At 43.2% G+C, this 21,746-nt stretch overlaps 1 protein-coding gene across 2 annotated transcripts in view; it reads left to right on the forward strand.

The window, feature by feature from the left end:
- Positions 1-21,746, forward strand: part of Fras1 (Fraser extracellular matrix complex subunit 1) — a 410,067-nt gene that overhangs the window by 171,815 nt on the left and 216,506 nt on the right. For both annotated transcript variants that reach the window (XM_013516132.1, XM_005388203.2), the window contains 9 exons: positions 2,581-2,740; positions 4,125-4,258; positions 9,003-9,086; positions 10,834-10,935; positions 11,218-11,409; positions 16,319-16,408; positions 18,342-18,377; positions 19,717-19,864; positions 21,185-21,328. In XM_013516132.1, coding sequence (XP_013371586.1) covers positions 2,581-2,740; positions 4,125-4,258; positions 9,003-9,086; positions 10,834-10,935; positions 11,218-11,409; positions 16,319-16,408; positions 18,342-18,377; positions 19,717-19,864; positions 21,185-21,328 — 1,090 coding nt within the window. The remainder of the gene's footprint in view (positions 1-2,580; positions 2,741-4,124; positions 4,259-9,002; positions 9,087-10,833; positions 10,936-11,217; positions 11,410-16,318; positions 16,409-18,341; positions 18,378-19,716; positions 19,865-21,184; positions 21,329-21,746) is intronic.

Genomic DNA, 21,746 nt, shown 5'->3' on the forward strand with positions numbered 1-21,746 from the left:
TTATTGCTTATAAGTGCTTCTACATATTAGGGTTCTAATTAGTATAATTTGCAATTTTTATTAGTTTGTCACTTAACTTTTAAGTTTGTTTACAATGTATTTTGTTCAATTTAAAAATTTTTCTTAGTACACGTTTGCTGTACATAATGATTACATCACTGTAGGGATTTGGTACATGTGCTTAACACATCTTGTTCTTTCTCCTTCCCCTTCCCCTTTCTTCCCTCTGCCCTCTGTCCATGGATTTAAAACTTTTAACTCAGAACCCATCAACTTTTATTTTTATAAGTATGTCTTTTGCTTTTTTTTTATATATAATAGAACTTATGACTTTGAACTTGCCAGGCAGAGGCTGTGCCACTGAGCTAAATCCCCAGCCCCCTTTGCTTTATTTTTTACCTTTTTAAGCATAAAGTTCAATGGTTCTTTGTATCTTACTAGCTCATGATTTGTAGACGTGCCCATTTATATGCTGTGTTAAAATTGAAATTTTAGATGTGATTATAGCAGGAGTAAAATTGATGGGAAAGGACTTGGTCTTTGTGTCCATGAAATATCATGCAGAAGGGCAGATGGACCAAAACTTCTTGCTTCAAGGCAACCAGGAAGCAGAGCACAAGAAAAAAGCCAGAGAGAAAGGGATCAAAGACCAGATATGACCCACTTCCTCCAAACCCCACTTTCTAGTAGCCCATTGAGGGTCAAAAGGTTAACCCATCAATGAGGTTAGTGCCCTCACAGTCTGAATCACCTTCCAGGAGTCTCTTAATGCAGACAAGCTGACAATCAAGATTAGGCAGCACACATCCGCTGCCACCATGCCATACACTGGACCCCTGAACGGGTTCCCTCAGAACTAAAAGCTGTGTCCTTTGGCCACCGTCTCCCCACGTCCCTTCTTCCCCAGCCTCTGGAAAGCCCTGCTCTATCTTGAGCGAGCACCTGTGTGCCATGTCCCATGCCCACTCTCTCACACACTGTCACTGATCCTTTGTAAGAACCAGTGAAGGGGAGGCTGTCATGCTGTGTCAGTTTTATAGACAAGAAAACTAAGATTGACAAACATTAAGTCACCCACCCCAATCCCCAAGGCAGGAAGAGCTGAGCTGGGACGTGAAAACGTGCAGGGGACAGACTTTGGTTCACTGGACTGATGCTCGCGCACATTGCCTTCCTGGGTCCCCTAATGGCCGGAGCATTGTGATTTGCTGTGCTGCAGTAACTGCACAGCTAATTCATCATACAGACTTGGTGCATTTGCAACCCGATGGCAATTGCGGCACGAAGCAGTACTGGCTTGCTCAGGTAGGAAGGGCCCCTTTGTGTTTGAGAGAAATGAAAAACTATTCTGCACAAGTTTGAGAAGAGGATGCTTGTTTTATGTGTTTCTTAGTGACACTTAGAGCTGTGGTCCCCACATTATGTTGAGGTGACTGAGCTCTTCGAAGCTCTGATTTTAAATAAAGGCCCATATATGATTAGTGCTGAATCAGAGACACATCATGTGTTAGATTTAATACAAGTGCAGTGGAGCAGGTTCCCATATTTAAGAAAATATTGCAGAAAGAAAGCTTACGGATATTTATTTATTAAATTACTCCTTCCTTATATCTTGGGAGAGGCCACCATTGCTCCATTGTGCAAGTGAGAAAGTGTACTTTGGCAGCTATTTCCCTAGTCACTCAGCTTGGCTGTAGTTTTTTACATGCCAGTTCTTTCTGTATCAGCTCTGAGCATGGCTCATTTAGGTGCTTTGTGTGCTTGGTAGACCATAGGATGGCTCTAAACCTGAGTCTGTTAGGTCACTGATGAAATGCTGGCTCTGACACAGTGCTGCATCAAGGGCATTCTGCTCCCTCACTGCCAGTGCCCTTGGGCTGTAGTTTGTGAGAGAGCAGGATGGAGCCAGTGTCTCTGGCTGGCCACCCCATGTTTACTGGAGGGAAGGGGAAGATAGATAAACGTGACAGCTATTGAAAATGATAGACCCCGGTGGGCTGGGGGAATAAACTTAGTGTGGTAGATCACATGCTTAGCAGTTGTGAGATCCTGGGTTCAATCTCCAGCACCACGAAAAAGAAGAGGAAGAGGAGGAGGAGGACAAGGAGAATGACTGGGTACCGCAGTATACACCTTTACTCCCACCTACTCAGGAAGTTAGAGTTGAGACAGGAGGATCATTTGAGCCCAGGAGTTTAGGGACATCCTGGGAAACATAGTGAGACCTGTCTTGGTGGGTGGGGACCATTTTAAGGAATGCAGTAAATATATGTGTATTTTACTTTGGGTTCTATAGAATGTTTTAATGATAGGACTAGCATCATTTTAATTTCTGTGTACTTTTTTTTTCTTTTTTTTTTTGAAACTTTCAAACACAATATTTTGGGATAAGTGAAAGAAAAGCCCATGTGCAATCTGGTCTTCAGCCTGGAGCTTTGCAAGCCCTAGTGACATCTTCTAAGCTCAGCACTTTCTCCCACCTTTCCTGCACTCCACCCTCAGCTTGGAAGACAGCGGCTTTGGCCGGTGAAGGCCTACGTTCTGGAGCTAACTCTTTCTGCTTCTTCCCCTGGCACACAGCATGGCTCACAGTGGGCCTCTCCCCCATGTCAAGTGTGCTCCTGTGCTCATGGCGAAGTAAGATGCACCCCCCAGCCATGCCCACCACGGTCCTGTGGACAGCAGGAGCTGGAATTCATCCCTGAAGGAAGCTGCTGCCCAGTTTGTGTGGGCCCTGGAAGTGAGTACAAGCATGCAGAAAGTACCCTGTTTGCCTTTGAGGTGACAGAGTATGTCAACCCGTATCTTTCCTGTTCGGTGTGGCTCAAAGATCCCTCCCCCATCCGTACTGGAACCAAGACGTAGCCTTGCACTCGGCAGGAGCAATGGTTCCGAGAGTGAGGTTGGAACAAATCATTAAACTCCATTCCAAACTTGGGATCCTGAGAGTCTCTTGCTTATCTATTTTGCCTTGGCCAGATGCAGCCTCTGCATTTGCAGCTCCTGAGAGGGACAGGGAAGAGGGGAACATTCCACGAAGCCAAGTGGTTCCCCCTGCCCCTGTGGTTGAAGAGGGCGGAAGTCTGTTCCAAGGCAGCACTGCCAGCTAGTTCTACTGGCTGGTCTTGCCTGTGCAGTGTCTTCCTCCGGGACACCACAGCAAGGCGGTCTTTGACTTGTCCTTTTGGTCTCTTCACTGAAGAGGTTGTTGCTACCAACTGTGGCACCAGCAAGCCAGCGGCTGGCTTCCAGGCTTCTCCTTGGAATCCATGCTTGGTCCCTGTACCTTTAAAATCCCCCTTTAGAGTTTTGAGTCCCCTTCCGCTTCTGTACTAAACAGCACAGGCTTCACGATAAGGAGGAAGCATCGTCAGTGCTGCCTTCCGCTCTCCTGGCAGATGATCGCTAGGATACTTCTTCTATTCAGTAGCACCTGGAACCTGGTGGCTGCCTTAAGCCAAGTAACCCCACAAGTGAGCCTATAGGAGCAGCACACGGGGAGGTGGTGTGGGGGTGGAACTGAGTTTGTGGGAGTCTTTCTTTGGCCCTAGGGGCTTTCTCACCAAGCCTCCATGAGAAAGACACAAGAGAAGGATTTTGCCTTGAGAGATGGGAGGATCTGCTGCGCCAACTGCGAAATTTGTGAAAAGGAAGGGTCTCTTGTTTAAAAAGTCTTTTCTTTGCTTCTGTTGTCTCTCTTAGCCTGTCATATGTTTTATTTGTTATTTATTGTTGTACTCCCTCAGGCCTGGGGGTATTGCAGGAGGAGCGGAGAGCCCCCCTCCCCAGGTACCCCTGGCTCACGCTGTGACTTGGGGTGAGGGCCCAGGCACACTCCTGGGCACCGAGGTCCTGGTATAGGTCAAAGGTGACAGCTTTCACTGGGCAGAGAATGGGCGCAGGCCCCTGTCAGTCTGTCCTGGGAAACCCCTGGCAGATAGTACCGTGCATGAGCTGAGGCTCCAAACTCTATTGGATTCCACTTACAAAGCATGGATTTGGAGATGTCTGCACAGCCATCACAGGGCATGAAGCCCCAGAAGAGATTCCTTCTGTTCACGGTGACTCGGGCCTCTGCACACTGTGTAGCCCTCCTACTAATCCTCATTCCTTCGGCCTTCCAGAACCCTGTTCCCATGAAGGCCGTGTGTATCAGGATGGGGAGGACTGGCAGCTGAGTCGCTGTGCCAAGTGCATGTGCCGAGATGGGGTCACCCAGTGCTTCGCAGCTCAGTGCCAGCCCCTGTTTTGTAACCAGGTAAGGGCGATACCTCAGAGCAGGTCTTTCATAGGCTGTTAACTCAAGAACTTAGGGTGTGCTGAGATTTTGTCAGGAGGCCTTGGAAGCACTAGAAATGAGACACAAGGGTCATTTTCTTTTTCTCATAGAGCACTTTTAGAGACCACTTCTGCGATGTTTCTTTTCCCTTTAGGAGTTACAGATAGGTCTAATTACCACTCATTTAGGCTAATTGTTACATAATGAAATTGAGCATGTGAGTGCTCACAAGGAAGCCTCCAGCTTGAATTACAGATGTTCCAAAAATGTCAAGCTAAACATCTGGAAAATTTGGTAATATGATCAGGTCTGCTGTTGTTTTCAGCACACAGGGATAGTCTGATTGTCAAGACGTATACACATCTTTGAACCTGACTATCCAGATGTACACAGTTTAGTTCTTATAGGATAATGATTTAAATTATTAAAGGATTTTCTCTGGGGATGTTATTGGACCTTGTTCTTCATTTAAAGCTGATCTGAATTTCAAAATGTTAGGCTCTTCACACAAATTCAGAAGGGAAAATCAATTGCAAATAAATGTGGTATATGTGGTATTTTATAATTTTTTGCTCTTCCAGAGGTTCCTATAGATGTTCTGTGGCAGTTGACAGATAACTGTGGAAGGAGTCTTGCCTCAAGTTGAAAAATAGCTCATTTTTGATCTACGGGAAAGCTGGAAGCTAACATTTAGTTGATACAAAGCAGTACTTTGTGTCAAATAAAACAAAGTCAATAACATGGCATATTGTGACAAGTGGGCAATATTTTTAAATGCAGACAAAAGGCAATTAGACAAGAAATGCTAAATGCCAGATAAAGGGGAAATGTGTGTAACAGAAAGACTCAGTTGTATTAGCCGTGCCACATCAGCTACTGCGCACATATCTCAGCTCCCGGATCAGCACCAGGCCTTGCCCTGGCTTGGGAATTACGGGGGAGCTTCTGCACAGCCTTGTGCTCTGGTTGTCCCTTCCTGGGGTCTGGTGCTGTGGTGTAGGAAGGGTCATGTAAGGACAATACACAAAGGGAACTGGGGAGGAGGGGCTGAGGGAGCACCCCGCTGAGGATCTTCTGATTTAGATAGTTGAGAACTCAGCCACACATGACATATTAGGGCACCAGTGTTAGAGTAGTTGAAAGCAGTGTTTCTTATCTGCAAAAAGCATCGAGCATGAACTCTTGCTTTATGTACAGTATTAACTTACAGTTTACATCATTGTACATAATTAATGTAAAAAGAGGAAATTTGGTACCATCCTTTAGAGCTAATTGAGATGCAAGCACTCTGAAGACTTGGAAATAGATTGATCTCAATACTCTTGTATCATTAAGCTTGTTTTTGCCTCAGCATATTTTTAAAAATCCAACTGTCAGATCATTTAGAACATTTTTCTTGATTTAATATCACTATTAAGTGTTGGATGTTCTGCTGAAATAGAGTGCTGTGCAGCATTCGTGTTATATTGATGTCGCCTATCTCTCCATCACTATCAGCACAACCCTCCTTACCACCAGCACTGAATTTGGGGTGATTAATATGTGCCAGTCATTAATTTTAAGAGCTTTGTAATTTTTATTACAGCCGTGTGAAGTAAGAACTATTATTATCATTTTCATTCTATGTGATGAGCTCAGGTAAGGAGAGTGCAGCTTGCTCAAGGTGGCACAGTTAGGAAGCACCAGAACTGCTAACCCATGAGGCTCCACATCACGCCTGGCTCCCGCTTCCAACATCATGCTATCAGGCCTCCCCACATGAGGAGTTATGAAGCATTCATGTGTAATAAAAATCACAATAACAATATTTGCTAACATCATTGAGCATGATTGTTCATATTTTATATGCATTAGGTCATTAAATGCAAAGAAAACACAACTTCATCCATCAAAATGTATTTTCCATTGCTGAGCTCAAAAAAATTTGTGACCCATCTTCAAGGCTTTTCATGACTTTTAGTGTAACTTTTTTAATTATAAAAGGAATGTGTTCATTAAGGACAGTTTGGAAAGCAGAAAGAAAATGATCACTCATTTCCACTGTTCAAGAAGACCCTGAAGTGGCCAGGCGTGGTGGCACACACCTGTAATCCTAGCACTCAGGAGGCTGGGCTACAAAGTGAGCTCAAGGTCAGCCTAAATTGCATAGTGAGACTATGTCTCAAAAAGACCTAAAAAAAAGAAGACCATGAAAAACTTTCTTTTATTTGGTCACTCATTTCAGTCTCTTGCTAGGCAAACACTTGCATAATTATAATCCTAGTCTAAAAGTTAGTGATAACAAAAGTAAATATTCCCTATGTTCAAATAAGGAGTTACTGCCTTAAGAAGAGCTTAAATTCTCACCGATACTGCCTACTTCCAACTTTTGTTCAGAAGGCCTGTAAAGTGGGCCATACCCCTGTACATTTTGGTAGGCTCTCTTAAATGGTGTGTCCAGTCTGAAAGGAGTAGTTCTTGATATTGCCACAGATTTTTTAAAAATCACCGTTTTGCCCTGCCAATATTGATTAACCTGGGCAGTTTCTACTTCACTTTTGTATTTTTTAAGAAGAAAGTAACTATTGGTAGGTTCTCTGAGTCTCTACATGTTTGAGAATTATTTTCTTATTGCCTGCATCGGTGAAAGACAATTTAGAGGAGCTAACTTTTGGAGGGATTGTAATACCTTCTCGTCCCAACTCTATGGATGCCTTTCCATTCAGTTTTATAGTTTAATGTGAGAGTGGACCAATCTTTTGTATTCTGTTACATGCAGCTTATTTTACCCTGCTGTATTTCTGTAGAATTTTTAAAAAATCTTTACTCTTCAAACGTCTTCCAGGTAAAATATTAATTTGGCAAAGCTCAGGCCCACTTATGAGAACTGGCTGCCAAAGATGGAAGGTCCTGGGACTAAAGACAGGGAAAGACAGATCCAGGAGCACACAAGTACAGTTTACTGGGAACTCACAGACAAGAACCTGCCTTGGGCAGCAGCGAGCCTGGTGGCTCCTTCAGGCAGGAGGAAGGGGTTTACATGCTAAGCCAGAGGAATGGACCTAGCTGTTCTTAAGCCTGTGAAATTAACTTGGGTGGTGTCAGTTAAAAACAGCCCAGCCACCTGTGGCTGGCACACCGTGCTTGTCTGTCTTAAATCCAGTCCGGCGGGGCTTGGGATGTGTGGCAGAGAGGACAGTTAGTGGCCAACACGGCTGCAGTACTGTCGAGCTGGGTCTCTGCATGTGTCTTCACATATTTTGCCTGAAATATTGTAGTGTCCTTTCAGACTATATTACAGTTTTCAATTTTTTTTTTTAGTCTGGTTTTGACTAATGGCATTAAATCTATTAGATTATACTATTTTTCCTCTTCTCTTTCCCCAGGGTAGGGCACCTTTAATGCTAGCACATGAATCAGTCCCAGTATCACATCTTTAATCCAGCATCACATACTCTACATCCAGCCACCTTCAAAAGTCACACCTATGACCATATGGGGCTTTGGGAAGACATCTACATGATACAAGCCATAACACCCCCATTTTATTGGCCTTTTGAGTTTTGCTTTTTTTGTTTTTTGGGGGGTTTTTTTTGGTGTTTTTGAGACAGAGTCTCACTATGCAGTTCCTGCTGGCATTGAACTCAATTTGTAGCCCATCCTGGCCTGGAACTTGCAGTGATCCTCCTGCCTCAGCCTCCCAAGTGCTAGGATTACAGGTATGTGCCACCATGCCTGGCTTTGGCCTTGATTTTAAAAATGAGTACTTGAGTGATTATGATAATAAATAGCAGTTTCTGCTCCTCATAAGAGAAAGTGAAGCCAGGATTTGGGAGGTGTTTTCTATACAAGATCTAGCAGTTCTCAACCATTGAAACTTGGTGTATTTTCTCCCTCCTGCCTCTACTTTTAATTCATCTACCTTCCTGCCACTGAAGAGGTGCTAGTGAGAGTGCACAGCTGACTCAGGCCTTGACGAGGAGCCTGCCGTGTGAAAACTCCCAGGGTGGAAGAGACAAGTGGGCTGACATTCTGGTGGGGGTGAGGGGTGACAGAACTTGGAATGTGGGGTAGAGAAGCAGAGGAGGCTCCTTGGGCCGTTAGTCTCTCTCCCTCATTTCTCTGCATTGCCTTATTCTCAAATTTTTAGAGGTTTGACTGCGTCTTTCCACATAAGCTCCCTCATGCACATATATAAATAAGTGGGTTTATAGAAAGGTGCAAAGAATCATAAAGTAGTTGATTGAGGAAGCAATACTTTCATTTTCAGGCTTAGAGGTGTCCCAGGTAAAGTCTGGGTGTCCTTAAGTGTTGGTTTGGTTGGTGCTTTGAAGTTCTGGCCTTACTATTTGCCATTGCTGGGTCAGCTGTATACCCCTGGGCAAGTTGCACAACCTCTCTGGTCTTTACTGTTCTCATTTGTAAATCAGGAATAAAAGCATCTACTTCACAGGGCCGTGTGAAATACTAAGAACAGTTCCTGGGAAATACCAATGTATTATTATTTTTATTGTTGTGCTTTTATCTGTTCTCAAAAGAGAACAAAGCTTGAGCAGTGGGCAAAACTTCTTCACACCAAGCTTGGTGGTGCTAATGTTTACCAGAGCCCCAGGCGGCTAATACAGGCACCTGGAGAAGAAACCCCTGGTTTAGATGCTCCGGGCACATGGGTGCATTGGCTGTGAATGAGGTTTTCCTATGGTGCAGAGCCTGTGAGTGTCTCCTTTGATCATTGCTTCATTAGGGAGAAGCTGTTGTCCGAGTCCCTGGAAAGTGTTGCCCGCAGTGCTCACCACCATCCTGCTCAGCAGCTGGCCACGTGTACCAGGTACTTTGATGCACCCCATGCAGGGGTGCGACAGCTTTTCATACCTCTTCCCTCCTCCTTCCAGCCGCAGCCCCTCCTTATCCTCACGTCTTGCTCTTTGCCAGCACCAGTGACTCAGTACTTAAATGCCCCCCTTCTTCACACAAAGCCTTTATGAAAATTAAATTGAAGGGAAATAAAAAAGACGTTGGGCAGGGTAGTGCGTGCCTATTATCCCAGCACCTGGGAGGCTGAGACAGGAGGATTGCTACAAGTTCCAGGCCAGCATGGGCTACATAGTGAGTTCAAGGCCAGTCTGAACTACGTAATGAGACCCTGTCTCCAAAACAACAACAACAAAAAAATATAAAGTAATGTTCTGGCAAGCAGTACCTGGCTGACAAACCTTGGTGAACTTACTGTTCACATATCTTTGAGGGAGAAAGGGGCTATTGCTCGTCACCGTTAGTTTACACTACTGAGCCCTGAGGCTCTGAGAAGGTCTTTCTGCTTTGGCTGGAATTGATGCACTGATATTCAGACACAGCCCCGCTGCCTGCCCTGCCCGATCCTGTGAGGAAACACGGGAGGAGCACGGGGGTGTGAGAGGGAGGTCGAAACCTGATGGCGGGGGATAAAGCGGACGTGAAAGCACCTTTGGAACAGCCTGGACATCTGCACCAAACCCAAGTGCACTCCGAGTAAAGATGAGTTCCACAGACCGAGGGAACAGATGGAGCTGCTGTCTTAGGAGTACCGAGCTGCACCAAAAGAAGCTTATGTTATTGTAAAGAACATAACTAGCAAAGCCAAACATCCTTGTCAGCCGCTGTAAGGAAGACTAACTAGAAATCAGTACAGATTTCCGTGCAGTACAGAATCTGTATCTAAGTGTTAGGGGTGGAAGTCTGACAGATTCCAGATAGGTCACTCGAAATCTGAATGTAAAATAACTAATTAGTGATTTTTTACTGCTGAGTGTGCACTGCCTGACACAGTGGCCGTGTATGCGGCTTGCATGGTGTCTTTATTGGACACAATTATGCCAGACTGATTCTTTGGGAAGAGACAGAACTTGTATCCGTTATGATGTTTTCGGTGACAAGTGGCAGAAACGCCCTTCTGAAAATGGCTACCATGAAAACCTTTACTGTCTTACGAAACAAGAATTGCAGAGACAGGGCGGCTCCGGGGCTGGTAAGTTCAGGTCTCAGTGATGTCCCCCATGTCCTCTAGGTACCTTCCTTAGCCCCTTACAACTCACACTCACATGGTCACTGCTGCCAGCTGGTGGAAGAAAGTGGCAGGAGGAAAGTCTCTTCCTTGACCTCCACCGCTTGAGCAAACCTCCCCTGATCTAGCCTCAGGTGGCTTTGAGACCATGCACAGCTCTAGCTGCAAGGGAAGCAGAGAAATGCAAGTGTGCCCCTGAGTGCTGGGTCACCTGGCAAAGAATAAGACCTAAAACGTCCTCAGTCATCAGTGCCTTCCCCTTCGTCCCAGGGTTCTCAAGGCCTCTGTGTTCCTGGTACAGAGGAAAATGAATATAGTTAAACAAAAATTCGTTCAGTGTTCACTTGGACATTTATTGACATTTTTTCTTAGAGACCATTTCTGCCTAAATGATCTATTTTTCAGGAGTACATTCAGTGTGTCTCCATTAAAAAAATGTAATAAAATTGGGTGTCCTATGTGTCTGGGTTTCTAGTTTATGTGCTGACCTCTAATGTCCCACCTTTTTCCTGCGTTTCTTTCTTTCTTTCCTCAGCATGGGGAGCAGTGGAAACAAGACTCCTGTACCACGTGCACATGTGACCGGGGCAAGGTCAGGTGTCATAAGCAGGCCTGTCCTCCCCTGAGATGCCAGAAGGTACTGAGCACAGAGCTTGGTTTTCTAGGCTGGATTCGGGGGCATTTGAGAAGTGCAGTTCTTAATCCTGTGTGTCCTCGGAGGTAGTCAAATATTCTATGATGTGCAGAATGTTCCATGGAGAGAGGAGAGCTCTGCTTCCTGGGCGGAGTCTCAAAGGGAGGGGAGCTTGCTGCTGCCCTTGGGTCAGGAACCTGGCGGGGGTGCGCACATCTGCATTTTGTGTGGAGTGTTGTCACTGTGTCTTGAGGACTGTCCTCCCCACCCCCGTCTGCTCCTCAGGGTCAGAGCAGGGTTCGACGCCCCATGCAGTGCTGCGAGGAGTGTGTGTCTCCTGCCGGAGGCTGTTCATCTAATGGGATAGTGCAGTACCAGCACGACATGTGGAAGGGCTCGCCCTGTGAGTTCTGCATGTGTCACCGTGGCCAAGTGACCTGTCAGCCTGCAGAGTGTGCCAAGGTGGAGTGTGCCCAGGTAAGGAGCGAAGGGGTTTGCATGCAGACTGTAGCAGCTTCTTTCAACAGCATAGGCAGGCCCATGTGTGCTCCTTACCTGTTGGCAGCAGAGGAGACAGCCATATTGATTGCTCCCATTTCAAGGGGCCTTTTAGCCCAAAGATTCTGTGACATCAAGTGAATGTCATTGTTTGTTCAGATGAGCTCAGAACAGCTTCTTGGAGCTTTTAGCCCTCCATGCATCTGGTCAGGTTGGAAGCCCCGAGACCAGAGACATGAAAGGGAATGGCATGATATGGCACATTAGTCTATCAGTCGGTGCAGCTGGACTTCAGTGCTGCTGGCCTGCCCACCTCACTCTGGCTGTCACACAGGGTCCACAGGTGTACAAGGCCTGGCTTCTGCTGCAGACCCCACTGGCCCTGAGGAGCAGGAAGCGGAGCCAGCACCTGGGGCTGCTCCGTGCATCAGGAAAGAAAATAAACTGGTTTTTGTTTTCAAGAGAGAGCTAGGGAGACCTCATAAACAATTAACTCTATTGACCTTTGTTGACTTCTGCTGTCTGCAGAATTTCTAGAAGCTTCCAACAAAGCAGTCTCTGTTTGGGCTATAGATGTATGTTTTAGGAAAATTGCTTTTTATTTTTTCTTTGAACTCCATTTTGACCCTTAGCAAAACAAATTCCTTTTAAAATTGTCTCTGTCTCCCTGAGCGCTCCCATCCGCCCCTCCAGTTTCCCTCAGGGCTGGTAACTTGGGTAGGCAGGAAACTTGAAAGTTCTAAAGGGTGGGGTGTCACGAAGGCGTTTTTCTTTCCAGTTCCTCTCTCCCACTTCTCCACAGCTCTTAGCACAGTGTCGGAGGAGGAGTAGCCTTCCAAATGAGTGGGTCATTCCCAGGGCCATTTTTCACTGCCCCCTGACGTCTTGGTCTTGGCAGGGCTGAAATATTTAGATAAAGGTGGTGTTGCTTTTTCCTTTTTACAAATTTACCTCCCACACCCCTAGACACCTCTTCATTTCTTTTTCTCTCTTTATTTTAAGGAAGTCAGAGTGTTTGGACAGGCATGGGAAGAAGCCTAGGGAGGCTTCCTCTCTCTAGCTGAGAGAGACTCTTGGGGTGCTGGCTTATTTTCCCTCTACACCAAAATTTATGGAAAAGCAGAGAGGTGGTCTGGTACACTGGGTTCTTTAACCACCTATTTCCAGTCAGATCTGAACAGAATATCATCACAGAAGATGATTTAACTCATTGCCCCCAATGTTACTACATGTCCAAGTGTCTGCCTGCTCCATCATGACACCTGACTGTAGTGGCATCAGCCAGGTCCTCTCATCTGTTCTGGGAGAGAGGAGGTGCAACTGTGTAAGTGGAGAGAACGTTAGCGCCCCTCTGGTGACTCTGAAACTTAACTAACACTGTTGTATCTCTGTCTGCTCCCTATGTACTGTACCATGTTTCCTTCTTATGTGCTGAGGAATTCTAATGCCTGTAGCCTATTTCTCCAGATCTTTAATCAACTAAATTGCTTTCTTCTTGATCACCTCCCTGGTTTTTTTTTTCAAATTATTAGGTTCCAAACTAGAAAAGCTACTCAAAGTGAAATTTTAACCAAAATTGAATCTTATGAAAAATATCCCATTGTCTTCTTGATGTATCACACTTCTGTAAATAGCTCTGGTGAATGACCTTGTTAAAGCCCAGCTGTGACAGAATGCTTTTCTAGCATGTGAGAGGTTGGGGGTTCAGTTCCCAGTGCCTCCCTACCATCCCCTCCTTCAACTATCCCCTCCTTCAAGCAAAGCCTGGTGTTCTAACTTCTTGACTTCTAGTCAGTTTATATTGCTGGTGATAAAAAGATGAGTAAGACCCATTCTAACCTCAAGAATTCCCAGGCAGAGGTCAGATGGAAGAGGTCAGATGTATAAACAAATATACAGTGGCACCAAGGAAATCTGATTTAAATGCATTAGGAACTTCCCAGAGGAACAATGCCTGCCAAGGGATATTGAAAGTGCACTGTTGGTATTTTTATTCAATTCTACCCACCTGTGTTCCTTTCTCTAAAATGTCGGGGTCATCTGACTTCCAATCTTGGCTACCAAGTATTAGTGTAAGCACATCTGCAAAAAAAGATATAGAGGAGTGAGCTTCTACAGGAGGCAGTTCACAGCATGGCCGTTAACGTCTTTGTCACATTGGTTATTAACAGCAATGTTCTAAGTAGCACTGAAATAGCACATGACTTTTATTTGTCAACAAAGGAGGAAATGGCATGGTCTTTGTCTTTGATATATTCAGTCAGATCCCTAGATATTTAGGTATAAATAAATCAATGGTAGGATGGCACAATGTGATGGATTCTACTTTTCCATATTTTAGAATGTCTTTGAACAAATTCAAATGAAGTCAATTTACCTTTTCTTAATGAACCAAGCATTCACATCTGAAATATAATATGGTAATGGGCACAAGGCTTATAGCAAAACTCATAGAAGAGAGTAGGCATGCAGAAATGTGAGGAGCCTTTCCCTTCCCCAGTGGAGGAGGGAAGTTCCATCAGAGTGTATGAAAAAGAAAAGTGAAGAATGAGGGAGAAATTGACTCTGCAGAGTGAGCTTGGGCATGTTAAAGTGGAAAAGGGAAGATAAAAGTACACCCTGGAGGACACAGGACGGGTTATCACAAGGAAAGCCACCACAGCAAACTCTTTGTGGTGTCTGTGTCCTTTATGTCATCCAAATCTCAAGGAAACCCATGAGAACTTCTGCATAAGGGTCCTGAGAGGCAGTGCTGAGATCCCAGGCCTTGAGCTGAGGTGAGGTCTAGGGTATCCTGCTGAAAACTTGCTCAAGTTTTTACAAGAAGTCCGTGCACAGGACTTTGGAAATTGTTCTGTATGTGTGCTCAGGTATCTTGTAATTAACAGGTCATACCTAGTTACCCAACCAGCTTTGCCATGCCCTAATCTCCTCTCTCAATCTCATGGATTCACTGGAAGAATGGCAGATTTGATTTGGCTTATGGAGGACAACTTCCTTTAAAAGAAGGAGTTGTTGCTTCAGAAAACAATTTTCCTTTAAAGCAAAAGTCAAATGCTAATTGGAGCAACCTCCCCACCTCAGAAAACTGATATAGTTTGGGGCATCTAGACTTCTTATGTAAATAGCAAATCTATTTAGAACTTCCTGCCTCATTAAAATGGAATCCTTGCTCTTCAGGAACAGGGCTCAGTGGTGTGTGGAGGCTGGGAGCACCTCTTGTCTGTGTGTGTTGTAGTAGACACTCAAGTTGCAGCAGACACTCAAGAATCCCTCATGTGTTTTTTTTTTTTAATAGAAGCACACAAACTCTGTCTTGTTTCCAAATATTGTTTTAAACAACTTAGATTACATGCATACAAACCCCTTTATATGCTTTGAAAGAAAATTTCAATCTGTTTCTGAGGGATGCCTTCACTACCAGCTGATTCTTGACATTTCTGCAAAACAATTTATATGTAAATATGTCTGATCCCTGTAGCACCCACTGCTCTCTCTCTCTCAGCCTCTGGTTGGCAGGAAATTTTGATAGACAGTTGTATAAGCAACCTATACAGCTCCTTTCCTTTTGAAATAACTTTTTAGGCACTGTGAAAAGTTATAATAATTCCTGCATTGTTGTGTTTATTTTACTTTATATTTTCCATCATTAAAATAATATTTATTGATTTGGAAAAATTTGAAAACTCAAGAAAAGTAGAATCCATCCCTAATACTACAACCAAAAGAAAGCCAATGGCTTTATATCATATTTGTCTTTACTGCAGTGTTTTAAAATATAAAATATCACTGTGATTATTTAGCGAATGTCATTTTACATCATCCAGTTTTCATTTAATATGACTTCTGTACTTTTAAACATAGTATGGACTTCAAATCAGTTATTAAATATTTAAAGAAACATGATTATTTAGAAAGTAGAAGTATTGTTATAAAATGGAAAGTACTTTAAAGAATGCTCTTTAGCCTGTCAGTATTAGATATTAGTGCATGCATGTGAAAAATTGCAACAGAGTTTGTATTTTTAACAGTGGAGTCCCTAGAAGGTAAGACTGCAGTGAAATTACATTTTCCAAGCTGTAGAATTCAGAACTACTTTAAAATGTTTAACAACAAGCATTTACTGTTTTTTTTTGTTTTGTTTTTTTTTTTTTGGTTTTTCTCTGGTACCGGGAACCGAACTCACGACCTTGCGCTTGCCAGGCAGGCGCTTTTGCCGCTGAGCTAAATCCCCAGCCCCGCATTTACTGTTTTGTAAAAAATAATTTTGAAGTAATTTTATAAGAAGACACTAAATTAATAAGAGTTTATAAGTTAAACATCTATCCTTCAAGGGTGGCTTTCTTTTCTTCTTCTTGCAGTTTTCTGTCCTTTTTAAATAGATGTGATTTGGCCAACAGAGCTTCGGAATACTGAATAAAAAGTAGTCTACTACTTTTTAATTTATGCCTATATCTGTGCATAAAAGGATGCATTCGATTTTTGTATTTAAGGAAAAATGTTGTTTGATTTTCACACTCTTAATGGAACCAAAGTCAAGATCTAACCATGTATATTCAAGAGGGTGTGATTGTTTCCTGAAATGCATCTTTCCAAGATGGTGACGTTAACCTTGGCTACCCTTGTTCATGTGCGCTCCTGGCCATGGGCGGGCATTTTCAGGGCAATTAGAGCACACAGCTCATTGGAACAGAAAAGAGACAGCACTTGGCAGGATAAGTAGAATGACTGGGCTTTCCACAGGAAACAGTATGGGAGACTAAGTAGTAGGCAAAGCAAAGGGTGTGCTAGGGTTTCTCACCCGGTTAGGGAACCCAGCTCTTCACAGTTCAGCACTGGTCCCTGGCCATGTTAATTTGATGTGGTACCGCCACTCTTTTTTCTACAGGGTGAAGAACTAATTCACTTAAATGAAAAATGCTGTCCTGAATGCATTCCAAGGAAGGGCTATTGTATTTATGAGGGAAAAGCAGAATTGGTGAGTGTCAAGTTAATAACTAGAGACTATTAAACATTAGTAATTCAAAGTTAACGGTGATAGGACCTTAGCACTTTCTAAGTCCTTTTGTTCATTCATTTGTTCAACAAATACTAATGTATGTGTACCTGCTACTTACCAGGCCCTGGGGATATAGAAGTGAACACAAAAGCAATTGTGAGAGAGTGACTTCTCTCAGGTGGAGTGTAATTTTTAGTAGGGACACAGACCACACACACGCAGACACACACACACACACACACACACACACACACACACACACACACAGGTGCAGACGAGTACTGCCTGAAAGAATAAAGCAGCTTAAATAACTGAGCTCCGGTGGGGGACAGTTCTCTTTTATGTAAGGGAAAGTCCTCTCAGGCAGAGAAATCTGAACAAAGCCTGATGGAAGTGAAGAAGTGAGCCATGTGGATATCTGGGGAAGGTCTCGGGGCATCCAGGGAGAGGGCTCAGCAGTGCAAATGCACTGAGGCAGAGTGTACTTGGCATATTCAAGCCATAGCAAGAAAGGGACTGTGGCAAGAGCAGCGTGAATGAGAGAGAAGAAGCACTTGGAGCTGAGGGAAAGTGAGAAGTTGGGAGCCTCAGTGTTTCACTCTGAGGCGAGTGGGAGCTGCCCGGGGCTCTGAGCTGAGACGTGATGTTCTCACTTGGAAGTAATCCTTCTGGAAGCTGCACGGGGCCAACACGGGGGTCAGTGGTCCCATAAGAAGACTAGGGTGGTTGGGATAAAGGGTGACGGTGGCCTGGTCGAGGGCGGACGTGATGAAGGTGGTAAAAAGGGATCAGTCTCTATTTTGCAGATACATGTGACAGGATTTTGATGAATTGGATGTGGGGTGAAACTCCATTTGCTGTTAAGCTTTATTTTTCCCAGTGTCTCCTGCATTTGGCTTTTGTGTGACACCAAAGAAAAAAATATTTTATCTTAGTCTCTTCAAATTTGCCCTGTTTTTGCAGATCATATTCTTCACATGGGGTTTTGGAATGTTGATAGATTCATCATGCTCTTAAAAGTATGCCAGTTCATCATAAATACAACTGTTCATTGACCAGTGCAAATAGGATTATGGGAATTAGGGTTAAGTGTTCAGCCGGGGAATCCATTTATGTAAATCACATTTGTCAGTCAGCCCGTGTTTCTGTGTGTCCTGGGAGGTGGCACTGGGTAAGGTTAGCAGCACAGACTCCAGGGTGAATCCCAGCATTAATGCGTATTATTAGCCATGATCTTTCATACGTTTCTGATCCTCACGATAAACGTGGGGTAACAATAGCACTTAACTCGTAAGGCTGTTGAAATATGTGTAAAGCACATAAAATGGTGCCCGGCATGTTAAAAGACAGCTAAAAACATTGGTGTGATTATCATGCTGTTCTTATTACTGGTTTCCCAGTGTATCCCCTGGTTTACTTGTCCTCATTTTTCAAGAATTTAGGAGATTAAATGTTGCCCCTATAAGTACTGAATTTGTATTTGTATTGTTACTAATTTTCCCACCCACTTTTGAGCCACACTAAACCCAGGTGAAATAAAGAAAACCAAGCTGTTGTCAGTACATACAAATCTCTGTGGTTCTCTGGTGCCGCACAAATTCAAGAATTTGCCTTTGAAAGTTTCAACTCCTTGACCATGAATTCTCCTTCATCTTAAGGAGAATTTAAGTCAAATGCTCAAGCACAAGATGAGAAGAAGAACTCAGATATACTTCCTATGTTGTAGTACCTCATATCGATGTGCTTTTCTTGTTTTTGATGTATTTTATAACATAGTTTATGTCTCTTCATAACAAGTGAGTGAAGTTGCATGTTACTTGGGGGGAAATGGATAACTCCTGGTGAAAAACTAAATAAATCAGCCAAATGGTGTTCTGAGTAGGATAATAAATACATTTCTCTTTGTCCCTAGATATCCTCAAATGTGAGTGAAATTAAACATATTCCAGTAAGTGTTTAAACTTTTATAAATTATAAAGTTGTTTCAAATAATGAACTATCGTAGAGAAAATATTTTTAACAGCTACTTTTATTGGCACTGTGGTCAAGAATTAAAAATCCTAGTAACTAAGACTTTGATCCACTAAATGCTTGCTCCTTTCTTTAGCTTATTTTTTCACCAACTGATACTGATGATGTTTCTCTAGTGATGAGCTCTGATATCCATGGTTTCCCTTTCTCATGGTGATTTTCTTCTCCTGCTTTTTCTCTGGCCTAGAAAACTCATTTTGACCACCAGCGGAATTTCATGCATTGCAACACGCTAAGAGAAAGGGCTTCTTGGGGTTGTACAGTGTTTGTTCCCCAGATGATACTGTGTACTGGGCCCCTCTAAGCAGTGTGCAGCATGGCCTTGTGTGGCTGCTTTTAAATGGAAATAACAAGCAAGTTTATCCACACAAGCAAGCTTATCATTTTCAGTGTTAAGGCATCAGGGGCCAGGAAGCCAGGCAGCTTCCTTGAAATGGAAGAAGTGGGATTTCTTCCTTTTCAAAATTATTTTTCTTCAGTTTTCTGACATTTCCCACCTATTTTGTTAAGTACTATCACATTGATTGCTTAGAATAGTTAACATCAGTTGGCTTAGTAAACATGTCATCCAAATTTATTTAAAACCTTCTCTCACATTTTCTGCTGCTTTCTCTCCCTCACCACCCAGATACATTCTGGTGGGACCTGTGTCCCTTTTCATTCTCCAGGATGAGTGGACTGTGAGCAAACAGGAATTGCCCTTAGAATCACTTTGCATTCTCTGTCATGTTTATTACTATAATTGCTTGGCTGAAAGAAGTATTTTAGAGTGAGAAAGGTCATGGCACATATACACCCCAGAATAATAGACCTGCAAAAGCTTTAATTGTAAGAACATAATGCCTTGCCTGTTACTCTTCCTGTAGTAACTGTAAGGAAATACAGGATTTTAACCAAGCTTCCTCCTGTTATTATGGAGACTCTATTTAATGTACCTGCTAATCACTAGATGTATTGTAATCCACCTGGTGTTTGTGTGCATAAGAGAAAAATAGGTTGAAAAATATAGTTTAAATACTTCTTATATTTTCTAGTGGCCCTAAGGTACTTTTTGCAGTTGAACTCATTCTTCTGATGAAAAGAGGTTGACGTCCTGCCCTTTAAATTTAGGACTTGTTTCCATTGCAGAGTTGGGGTGGGCAGAGTGCTGAGGAGGTGCCTTCCCTTTGTACTTATGGAAATTACAAGCTGCTCCCCATAGAGTGTCCTCGGAGTCCCCACACCCTGCTAACATCACACATTCCTGTTTCATGCAGGAGGGAGAGAAGTGGGAAGATGGCCCTTGCAAGGTGTGTGAATGCCAGGGGGCTCAGGTCTCTTGCTACGAGCCCTCTTGCCCACCGTGTCCAGTGGCCACCCTGGCCCTGGTGGTGAAGGGGCAGTGCTGCCCAGACTGCACTTCAGGTAGGTCCCTGCCCTATGTGATGGTTTTCACAGGCAGAAATTTTAACCAAATTCTCATGCTCCTCTTTCTTTTGTCACCCAATGGTAGGAATTTATTTCTTAATTTTTTAATAATTACTTTTAATCTTTACCCATGTACTTACCAAATTCAACTGATTGTGTGTGACATGTGGCAACTCATTGACCTTCTCTAAATCTTAATTTTTAGTTAATAAAATATGCCTGATCTGTCTTGCAAAATTATTGTGAGAATCAAATAATGTAGTGTTTGAAAACTCGTAAAGGCAAATAGATCTTATAAATTACTGTCAAAATCAAATAATAATGTTTGAAAACTTGTAAAGGCAAATCTGTCTTTTTTTGTGAAAATATAAGAATAACTCCACAAATGTGATGTGGACATTATCTCTCTCCCACTTTTTCCTTTTTTTTTAAGGTGAGTTGTTCAGCAGATGGTTCCTTTTGGAGTTCTCAAATGGGGTTTTAAAGTTTAAATGCTCATTAATTTTTTTCCAAAAGAAAATTTTATCTACTTGTTCTGCAATTCTGCTTTCAAATCACCTGGGGTTGAATTAGTTCCAGTTAGTAATTGTTGGCAAGCTTCGGAGTTGCTCTGGCTGGGCAGTGATTTGCCTGTGTTCAGAGTCTCTCTTGGAGAAGTGGCATTTTTTCCATTCATAGTTCATAATTAATTGTCTTCATCCACGGGCTGCCATTTTTCACAGCGGCAGGTGCTCTGGCTGCACTTCGCTTATCTTGGCTAATCCTGTGTTTCACTGGAGTTTACTGCAGGACAAGCGCAACGACTGTATGGTTTAGCTATGTTACTTTCACCAAAGTGGCTCTCTGAGCTTTCCAAAACAAATAGTTAGTCAATTATTGCATACTGTGTATCTGAAATCAGGTCTTCAACAAATTCAAAGCCTGAAAATAGTGCTTTGCTGAGAATTACTTCTGAGGGCAATGAAAATCACAATTACTGAGAATGAGATTAAAAATTCTAGAGAAAAAGAAGAAAACTGACTATATTTTTAAAGGTTGTAATAACTATTTTTAAATATTGTGAGTTTTATGTCTGAACTTTTTGTGCATGCCAAAACTTCAGAAGAGCTTGTAAGATGTCATAAATTATTGATTCTGTAGAGATCACATATTGTCAGATGGTCATTCCTGTTTCTGAGGTCATTCCAGCAGGTAGAAGCATTAATGAGGCTGTTTTTAGCATCTTCAGATTCTGTGTAATGTGTATTGCCTGTGGATTCTTTCTCTGAAGGATATGGAAGCTCCTCACTGAGTTCTTTTCTTTGTCCTTGATTTTAGTTCATTGCCACCCAGATTGCTTGACCTGCTCTCATTCTCCAGACCGCTGTGACCTCTGCCAGGATCCCACAAAGTTGCTGGAGAATGGACGATGTGTGCACAGCTGCGGCCTGGCATTTTACCAAGCTGGCAGTCACTGTTTAGGTATGGCTGTGGTGGGCAACATGGAAGTGGTACGGCGGAGTGAATGGAGAGACTCCTCAAAGATTATTACTCTCAAACTGAGGCTCAAGGAGGCAGTCATGAGTGCAGGAAATGCAGTGTCTCAAAAGGACTAACAGTTAGTAATATCACCCACAGGCCACTTGGCCTCTGTACCTGCAGGTCTCTTTCTTCTAACATTCTACAGACGTTTCAGTGCTTACTGGGAGACGGGTGATGCAGAAATGTCTGCTAGGTAGTAGTGGCTGGAGGTGTTCCATTTTTACAGACTTTCTTGTACTATTATCAGGATGCTTGACATCATTTACTAAAACACTCAGTTAATCTAGATAGATTTTAGAATTGACATAGACCTTTGGGATCATTTAAGTAGAGCTCTCCATTTTTATGTGGGGATCCT

The sequence above is a fragment of the Chinchilla lanigera genome, unplaced genomic scaffold, assembly GCF_000276665.1.
Source record: "Chinchilla lanigera isolate Chin_1 unplaced genomic scaffold, ChiLan1.0 scaffold00032, whole genome shotgun sequence".
Taxonomy (NCBI): domain Eukaryota; kingdom Metazoa; phylum Chordata; class Mammalia; order Rodentia; family Chinchillidae; genus Chinchilla; species Chinchilla lanigera.